The sequence below is a fragment of the Nuphar pumila genome, chromosome 14 (genome assembly GCF_984573655.1).
Source record: "Nuphar pumila chromosome 14, dmNupPumi1.hap1.1, whole genome shotgun sequence".
NCBI lineage: Eukaryota > Viridiplantae > Streptophyta > Magnoliopsida > Nymphaeales > Nymphaeaceae > Nuphar > Nuphar pumila.
Genome location: NC_143262.1, coordinates 88,151,915 through 88,161,626, shown reverse-complemented (window position 1 = coordinate 88,161,626; position 9,712 = coordinate 88,151,915). Strand labels below are relative to the sequence as shown.

The window sequence follows — 9,712 nt, the reverse complement described above, 5'->3', positions numbered from 1 at the left end:
CTAACACACACGGGGATACGAGCCCTATGAGCTTTTATATGTGACGCTCATTCGGACCCCCAAACATGCACTGTAGCAAACAATGCGTCTTTTTTTTGGGAGGGGGGGCATATAACCTGCTTTGTTATTTTAAGCCCTTCATGCTTTGTACTTTGTTACCAACAAACTGTTAATTACTGTTAACAGTGAAGGTATATATACTATTATTACTATACATTGATAGCAATTGACAAAGATGGTACAACTTAGTCTTTTAATTCAACCCCACCTCCCCAAACCCAAATGTGGAAGACAGGTCCATTATGTGGAAACACTTTTGCATTGGCCTTCATTCCTAGTTTTCCTAAGTTCATTCCTGGTTTCATGTCCTCCATTCCCAGTCCAAATGAGATGAGGTGGGGGAGGGACTCTATTCAATCGGTCCTTCTGACGCTATCATTTTCTGTCGTTAAAGAAGATGAGAGAAATGTGAGCTCGCATGGTTCGTTAGAAGAAAGAAAAAAAATGAGAAAGAGTTTTAAGTTAGGGTTAACAATATATAATTTTATAATATATATAAAGAGTATACTAATAATTTACCCCACAAAAATTGGGGACAAATAGAGAAGCAAGAGTAAGTTTGTCCCGAAACTGATTTTGACTCCATCCCCGCATTGGTTTTTATTTTAACCTCCACTCTATGTCCATTTCTCATTTTATGTCCTTCATTCCTGATCTAAATCAGGCAAGGTGGGGTGGAGACCCATTCAATCGATTCTTCGATTGCTCCCGCCTTCAGCCATTAAAGGAAAGGAGACAAATGTGAACTCGCACGGCTTCTTAAAAGGAGAGAAAGAAAAGAGAAGAGATCTGAGAAAGGGCTTTATGTTAAAGGTTAAAAATATATATAAGATTTTATAATATATATATATATAAAGGTATATTAGTAATTTACTCAATAGAAATCGGGGTCAGGGCAGAGTGGGCAAGAGTAAGTTCGTCCCTGCACTGATTTTGACTCCATCCCCGTGTTGGTTTTGATTTTAACCTCCACCCCCGGTCTATTCCCTATTTCATGTCCTTCATCCCGGGTCCAAACCAGGTGAGGTAGGGCGGGAACCCATTTTTCCCCCGGTCCACTGCCATCCCTACCCCCTCCCTATACTATGCGTCCTCTCCTACCTCACAACGTTCTCATCTACCACCGATGAAGCCCCTACGACACCGTGATGGGCTCTTTGGTTGAGCCGCATAAAGCTGAGGATTCTGTGCGGCCGTGACTGGTGATTTTGTTGATGTGTGTATGAGTTTGTACATAGTTTTTCGTTGCAAAAGAGTCTTCTCTCATTCTCTATTTGGGTCTGCCGGGGAGCGTGAAGAGCTGACAGCCGATTGCAGTTGTGGTTAGCATCAGGCAACACCGTGGGGGAGATTACCATTTTTTTGCCAGGGCTTTTTGAATACTTTGTTTCTTGTGTGAAGCTTCTGCGTTGCCGGAGGCCACCAGGGATTTGAGTTCTGATTTTTTCGTTTTTTTTTTTGTTTTCTTTTTTTTTCTCCTTCTTGGTCGCCAAGTTCGTGTAAATAAATGTCAAAAAAACAATAACTATAATGGCCGGAGCTTTTGTATGAAAGAGTGATTTTTAAGTTCTGTAATTAATGTCGTTAAACGAATGGACAGTGGTGAATGAACAGAATGAAAGGAAAAATGGGTGAGAACGTTGAGGTAGGAGAAGAGGCATTGCATAGGGAGGGAGAAGGGTTTTTTTATTTGAAAGGGTAAAATGGTAAGGTATTCTCATTTCTCTACTCTCAAAAAGTTGGAAACGTGGGGCGAGGCTATATGCCATGCGCTATTGAACCGCTCTCCAATTACATGTGATTTTTGCATTTGTTATGGACGCCATCTTCTCTTATAATTGCAGCCTTGACGACCAAATTCCACAGAAGAAAATCATTCAGCACATGATTAGATTTTTATCCTCCTACCCTCAGATTTCATCCTTTTAGTACTCTCCAGTCTCCCACCCTCTTTTTTTTTTTCTTTGGAATCTCCCACCATCTTTAAATTAGACAAAACTTTACCATTCAACGAGATCTGCGCGTCCGGCAATCATGCAGCAATGTCGGCAAAAATCTAAAGGACCATTCACCCATATTCTGAAACCGAGGTCATTATTTTAAGTCCTTCATGCTTTGTACTTTATTACCAACAAACTATTAATTACTGTTAACAGCAAAGGTATATATACTATTATTACTATACATTGATAGTGATTGACAAAGATGGTACAACTTAGTCTTTTAATTCAACCCCACCTCCCCCAAACCCAACTGTGGAAGAAAAAAAAACAAGAAAAAAAAAGTTACTAGGCCGAACCAGGATCAGTGGTCGCCGGAAAATCAAAGGGCACCGGAAAAACAGCCTCCGTGTTGAGAAAGTCCTTCCGGTAGAACCCCAAGTTCCTGAGCACCTGATTATCGGCGAAGTTGAGGGTCTTCACCATCCCTTTCCAGCAATTCTCCCCGGAGTACATCTTGTTGTGGTCGCCGCTGCAGGGCTCGCAACCCGTGAAGTGGGTTATGAAGGGTCTCCGGAGGGTCTGTTCCCTGAGGTGGGTCTCCCTCAGACCCCCATAGAACTCGGTCGTCATCTCTGCGTGCCGCCGCCTCAGCCTCGAATCCGCCCTCTCCATCGAGTCATACTTCAGGCTGACATTCTCCAACTTGGGTACGATTTCGATCCAGTACCCTTCGAAGTAGAAACGGTTTTCCAGGAAGATTTTGTCTCCCCACTTCTCCTTCTCCTTCAAGAGCAGGTAAACCAGCCCGGATTGATCGTCCGAGTTCTTGAACATACGGTCGGAGAGGACCTCGGTCTGAATCTGACCCCACTGGGTGTAATTGGGGGTCTGGGGACCCATACTCGCCCAAGTTTCCATGAACTCCATCGACCATTGACAGTTCCTAATGAGGAAAATCCCCGCGTTGAGGGCGACCCAGCTGCGGTTCTCATAGACCATGTTGTCCCAGCCGTGCACGATGAGGTTGTACTCGCTATAAGTGTCCAAGGGGAGCGAGAAATCCATGTCCGTGATCGCGGCGTCGGAGTCGACCCACCAGACCCACTCGGTCTCCGGGTGGGCGACCATCGCCGCCTTCACGGCGGGGAGCTTGGCCCAGAAGGTGTGCATCTTGGGGTGGAGGAGGACGTTGTTGTAGAACAAATCGCAGCCATGGATCCGGCAGTAATCAACCTTGTTCTTGAAGAACCGCAAGAGGAGGTGGTCGCCGGTGGGGTTCCGGCAAGGGGAGGACTGCGACCCGGTGACCAGGAGCAGCTTCTTGGGTTGTATCCACGGGTGGGCTCGCATCCACTCGGACCGCTTCCGGTCCCACTCCCTGATGGAGGCGCCGCCGATGGTGTAGTCCAGAGAGGGGTCGTCGTAGAAGGTTGGGTCGGTGGACTCGGAGGAGGGTGCGGTTTTTTGGTGGTGGGATGGGAGATAAGGGGGTGTGGTGACCGTGAGTTGGGGTGCAGAAGGGGAGGAGGTCATTACAGTAGGGTTGAGAAAGTTCAATGCGGTCCAGATCGCCCATACGAAGAGGAGGGCAGCCATGGCGCCGCCTGTGAAGACGGAGCAGTCGCTCACAAAGAAAGAAGAGAGAGAATGGGAGGGTCGAGAATGGGAGCATGGTGAGGATGGGGGTTTCGCCATCGTCGGTGGATTTGCCTACAGCTTGAGTGAATGAGTTAAGGAAACGTTCTTTTTTATGACAATGGTGGTAGTGGTTTTTTTTTTTTTTTTTTGAGAAAGAGGAGAGACTAGAGGGATAGATATGGGAAAACAAAGTGTTGGGGGACCGTAGGGGAAGGGAAGGGTTTGATAGTAAAACAAAAGAGACAGAGAGAGATGAAAATTGAGGGAGTGTGGGTCCTGCTGGGGTAACTGGTGCTGCTGCTGAATCCGGAAAAAGGCAGGCATGCAGTGTCATTGTTCTGAGTTGACATGACATGTGTTTGAGAAAAAGGGTGTCGGTGTGTGGCGCTTGGAGCCTGAAAACCATGGCATGAGTGGCGTTTGCCTACTCAGTCGTGAGAGGCCGTGGAGTGGAGCTTCGTTGATTCAATGAGGTTGGTTTTGGTGTTTAATGCACAGTAAATACAAAGCCTGATGGTTGTTGCGTACAGTGGGCAACTTTGCTGGATACACTTTAGGCTATATGTTTGGGAGCATTGAATCGGAGGTTGTGGTGTAGTTTTCGTCATTTTGACATACTGAGTAGTGGCCTTGTGCAAACAATGCATTGAGAATAGGGATGGCAGTGGACCGGGGAAAGCGCCCCCCCCCCCCCCCGCCCCGCCTCACCCCGTTTGGACCGGGGATGAAGGGTATGAAACGGGGATGGAGGCGGGGACGAAGGTTAAAATCCATCCCGGTCCGGGGATGGACGTGCACTTTTCCCCGCCCCGCCCCACCCCGTTCCCGACACGATCCCCGCCCCAACCACTTTTCCCGGCAATATCCCCGCCCTGCCCCGCCTCATCCCGTTTGAACCGGGGATGGAGGACATGAAACAGGGATGAAGGCGGGGGTGGAGGATAAAATCCATCCCCGCCGGGGGTGGAGACCTTGTCCCCCGCCCCACCCCACTGCCATCCCTAATTGAGAATGGTGTTGGCAGCCTCACCATCAGTTTTTTATTTTTGACAGAAAAAGCTGAGGTTAAGCAGATCCCTACCAGTTATACAACCAGAACACATTTTTCAAGAATGTTTTTGGCAGCTTCATCTCTCAACATCACACATTGGCAAAACAATATTTTGGCAACACACTGAAATCGTGTTTTCATCCCATTGCAAAGCTCTCAAACCTAGCCTTACTTTGCCAAAACAACAGCGATATCCAGACGATGGGTACACATTTGGAAGCAAGAAAATGGTAAGAAAAAAATGAGAGAAAATGTGATAATTTTTTTTACTTTTAAATAATATAATTCTTTTAATTCTTTTTCAATTTTGCCTTGATTTTGATAGAAAATTTATATTGAGGAAGTAAACCTTTCACCCTTCAAGCTTATTGTCTTGTTTGTTTCTCACAAAAACGATTTATGAGCCACAACTCGAACTGATTATATCCGAATCAGGTAACCGTATATTTTTCAACCATACTCAGACCCAAATCCAACCCCTAATCAAAACAGATCAGGTCTGGGTCCAATTTTTAGTCCCAATTAACAAAATGGGTCTAATGAAGACCTGATCCAATCATACAAGACCCAATAAATACCCAAAACTCTTAACCTATGAGTCCACAAATTTACAGCAATGTGCAACTTCAACCCTCACCCAAATTAAATTGGGTTGGGTTTGGGTCTAACTTTTAAATCTGATTTATAATCGAGTCTGATAAAACCCAACCCGATTACACCCTTAATAGTTTGCATGCCCTTCAACTTGATATGAACGGTATTGAGGCATTGTTGACGGTAACACCATTAGGAGTGCCCCTGACCTGATCCGATCTCTTTCCCAAGTCAGATATCAATGATAAATCTCGCAGCAGGCTCATCCCAATAGGGAAGTGGGCCCAGTTCACATAGATCAGCCCCAAATATACATTTTTTTTAAAGGCAAGCTGGGGTTAAGCAGACCCCACCAGTTATTATTCAACGTACCACTGGGTTTTGAATCAACGTCCCACCACAAGTAGACGTGCTCTGATAGCTCCTACCAACCACGCGGAGCCCGTCAACCCTGAGGACCATAAATAATGTGTACAAGCAAGCAGCAAATGGCTACTTCTTTTCTCCAATTCACCAAAGAGGATGAAGAAATAAGAGTGCAATCGGCCCAAGGATTCATTAACGAGAACAAATTGGAGAAATTGCAGTTTATAAGGGGGCGTTTATTTCATGCCCTTTCTCATGAAATGGCGTCCTTAAGGAAGTGAAACAGACTTCTTTATGGTAAATGTATGGTGGAGAAAGCATCTTTCCTATCAAAATGGGTTCACACCTCCCCGCCATGGAGAGACGCTTTCCCTACTGGCCATCCCTTTCAGGGGAAAGTGGCTTCCCTTGAGCGAGAGTGTAACAAACACCCCTTAAAAGAGGGAGTACATAGAAATTATAAATAACCAAATTGAAAATTGCAGCCATGAGCACGGCACCAATCAACGCCATCAACATTTACCATAACAGGCAGCAAAGAGAGTATCTTGATCACTTTGGTTTTGTTTATGGCTCGAAGGGCATGTTTGCAATGCCCTCTAATTCTTGGATTCTTCAAGATTTTGGGACTATAAATCACAATCTCATGATAAAGGTACAAGTTGTCATTGTGATTGCCAGCTGTGATTGATTTTGCCTTGAATCTTGTGAGAGTTGGTCACAAGAATGACCTTGTGATAAAAAATCACATCTACTTTTCTCAGATGTGATCCTTCATCTCCACCTGTGACCAAAGCAAGCATGCCCTAAGATTTCAATGTTTCAATAGCCCATGAACAAATGAAGTCTTCAAAAGAATGAAAACTACAAGAACAAAAAAGAATTAAGATAATTAACTTATCATTCATTCTCCACTCAAGTGTCAAGATTATGGCACAAGTGACTAGATAAACAGGGTGAGATCTTCTGTTACTATCAAGGGCAGGACCCCCAGATTGATGTTAAATGCCTCCCTTGCCACTATGCAATACTCTGTGCGGATAGAAAACTTCCCCTTGCCCTCCATCCAAGGCCCTCCTTTCCAGGCAAGCAGCAGTTAACTGCCTAAGCAATTTCTCAAAGATAGAGTGCAAACAGCCTTGTGGGTCTTTCAAGTTGGGGTTTAATGATAGAACTGTGGCATTTACAGCGTCAGCCACCACCTCCCTCTGCGTCGTATCTAGAAGATAACCAACAGATGACTTTGACGGTTCCACGTAGGCCAGCAAGGCACTGCAGTCCTGCCAAGCAATAGAGGATTTCTTCAAGGGATTTTTCATGATAACTCACACTTTGTCTATTCAATAGTTTAATTCTCTATGGGCTAAGCAAAAATTTTCCATGATAACTCACACTTTGTCTATTCAATAATTTAATTTTGTATGGGCTAAGCAAAATTATGTTTGAACTCAAAATCCCTTCTAAAAGCAATAGACAGGACGAATCTGTAACATCGTATGGAGAATTTCAAAGCAATGCAAATTAGGCAAGAAAAATTCTAAATTTTAACAGCATGATCATCTTCAATACACCGTCTACCTTATCACATTTTGACAAAGGGAAGTATCTTAAGGGCTTGCAAGTAGGTAATCTGTATTCTTTTCAAAAATCATCTAATGTTTATTCACACATGGTCCAAATATCAAAGAGAATAACAAGACAATTTTAATGAAAAACAGTACCTGAAGTAAGCCTTCTAACGGTTTAACACCCAAAAATCGAGCCAGTTCAGCCTGAGCATATGTCACGGCAGCTTCCAGATTACTGACCTATGGGCATGATGGTACATTAGCCTGACGGATACACAACAGCAGCTGAAAAAATATAGTTAAGCGGACAGTAATTCCATAATTGCAACAACAAAGCTTAGAGTCGTTTGCACCATATTTCTGTTAAACAATGAGTACACATAATTAACTGCCTCAATCTTAGATATCAAAAGTTAGGCAGGCTAGGCGTAGGGCCACCGCCTAGGCTTATGGGTCTAGGCATTAGGGCCCTATTTCCCGTCTAGGCTCCCGCATAGGCTTTAGAGACATGGTTGTCATTTTGTTTTGTCTCTTTCTTTTTTTCTCTCGCTCCAAATGCTTTCTTTTGTTCTTATTTCCTCTTTTTCTTCTTCTTTTCCTTTTATTTTTCACCTTATTTTCTTCTTTTTCTTCTTCCTCCGCCCTTCACCCCTCTACCTTCTCTTTTTCTTCTCCCTCCTAATCTTCTGTTTTGCTTTTTTCCCTTTTTCCTTTGTTTTCTTTTTTTCCTTTTTTTTTTCTTCTTCCTCTTGCCCCTCCACTCTCTTTTTTGTTCTTCCTCCTCCCTTTTTCCCCTTTTTTTCCTTCTTTTCTATTTTTGTTCTTTACATGTATGCCTATGTAATATTTCTGTTCTTCTTGATGTTTTGTTTTTTTGGTCCCGCCTAGGCCCCGACTACTCTTTTTAGGAGTCTTCAGCCTAAGCTCTAACTAGCACTTTTGACAACTAAGGCCTCAATCCAGTGGCATACAATTCACTCGTGTTAAGACACCAAATATATGGCCAAGACCAACTTAATAGGCAGCAATACTCGTACAATCGACTCCACTCTTGATTATAAGCAAGCTATATGGTGGCAGTAGACCAGGTTCTCCACTATTAAGAACAAGGAAAGAGGAAGAAGCACTTTCATGTAGTATTGATCAATTTCATGAAGGCAGGGACATCACGCTTTTGTGGGATAATCGAAGCAATAGCAATTGTTTCAGATATAAAAAAGGAAAAAAAAAATCAAACTACTACAAGTGCAGTTTCCGCATAAAACAACATTATAAATTAGAAAAGCACTAAAAAATATTTACAGAATTATGTATAACCCTAAACCTTCTAACTGTCTTGCTACGTAGATGAGCACAGCAATTACCAGACAACTGACACCATGGATCACTATCCAATAAAAGGTGCAACTACCAACCAAAATATTTTATTTTGTGTAGATTTCCTGAACCAAGAGCATAGTGACAAGTTTAAAATTACAACAAAATGGCTGTTAAATTCATGAGAAAATCGAAAGTCGCAAAATAATGGCAGAAAGAAACAAAATTAGAATTAGATCAAATAAGCCCTAAAACAGCCTAACCTGTGTATACATACAAAAGGAAAGTCATTCGCATCCTAAAAAGCATACATACAGAAGAAAAAATATAATACCCTACCAGTTACAATGAATGCTCGATAGCAGTTTTATGATCAGTGCACTGCATAAGTTTCAGCAGTCTGAAAGTTCAATGAACAAATATAACTTAACATTTTGATGTTGCTGAAAACAAAGTACCAAACAAATATATCATGCTCAGGTAGCTGAAACCACCAAGAATAAAATATACGGTTACCAATCAATCAAGTCAACAGATTATTAGAAAAACTCTCATTTGTTGATACTGACACAATTTCTCCTTTTTTCTTAATGCATTTTAAAATAAATTAATGTGCAGGAACATACTCTGACAAGTTCAATAAACTTTTGGCAATGCAGCAAAAAGCATAGAGTTGAACTCCCATCCTGCACAAAGTATTCATGATAATAATCCTTAGTAAGCCAATAGCAATGAGACTTGAGGAACTGAAGACCACTTAAAGAGCAAAATTGGATACAAATCATAATTACCTTGAGAGAAAAATAAGCCAACTCTTAAACAATATAATTACAAAAGCAGATAATGATTTCAACAGAAGAGGAGGTAAGAACCAAATATAACCATTTCAAATACAAAACGTGTTCCATGATTCCATCTTATTGAGAAAGACATGCCATTACATCACATTCTTACAAAGTAAATAAATGGTATTACATTGTACAAGTTCATGAATTTTCCTTCAGAATCAACAAAGTACCCACAAGAATTACATAAGCAACATTTTTCTTGAAACTGAAAAATAGAAGATATATTGTGTCTTACCAAAGTGTAATCTTAAGAGTTTGCCATGAGATCCCTTCTGCCAGCATCACCACTTTGTTACTGACAAAGATGAATTACTTCCAAACCCTTGT

At 42.4% G+C, this 9,712-nt stretch overlaps 1 protein-coding gene and 1 pseudogene across 5 annotated transcripts in view; both read right to left on the bottom strand.

The window, feature by feature from the left end:
- Window positions 1–2,154: 2,154 nt before the first annotated feature.
- LOC149817295 (putative glycosyltransferase 7 pseudogene) lies at window positions 2,155–4,206 on the bottom strand (annotated as a pseudogene). Its single transcript, XR_016427758.1, has one exon. The product of XR_016427758.1 is annotated as a putative glycosyltransferase 7 pseudogene (transcript).
- Window positions 4,207–6,455: 2,249 nt separating this feature from the next.
- LOC149817294 (ran-binding protein M homolog) overlaps window positions 6,456–9,712 on the bottom strand; it is a 58,332-nt gene continuing 55,075 nt past the window's right edge. For 3 of the 4 annotated variants that reach the window (XM_089988092.1, XM_089988094.1, XM_089988093.1), the window contains exons 9-11: window positions 9,164–9,223; window positions 7,374–7,460; window positions 6,456–6,932 (exon numbers count right to left, since the gene is read on the bottom strand). In XM_089988092.1, the coding sequence (XP_089844218.1) occupies window positions 6,654–6,932; window positions 7,374–7,460; window positions 9,164–9,223 (426 nt within the window). In that variant the 3' untranslated portion in view covers window positions 6,456–6,653. The remainder of the gene's footprint in view (window positions 6,933–7,373; window positions 7,461–9,163; window positions 9,224–9,712) is intronic. The other variant, XM_089988095.1, reaches the window with a different exon arrangement.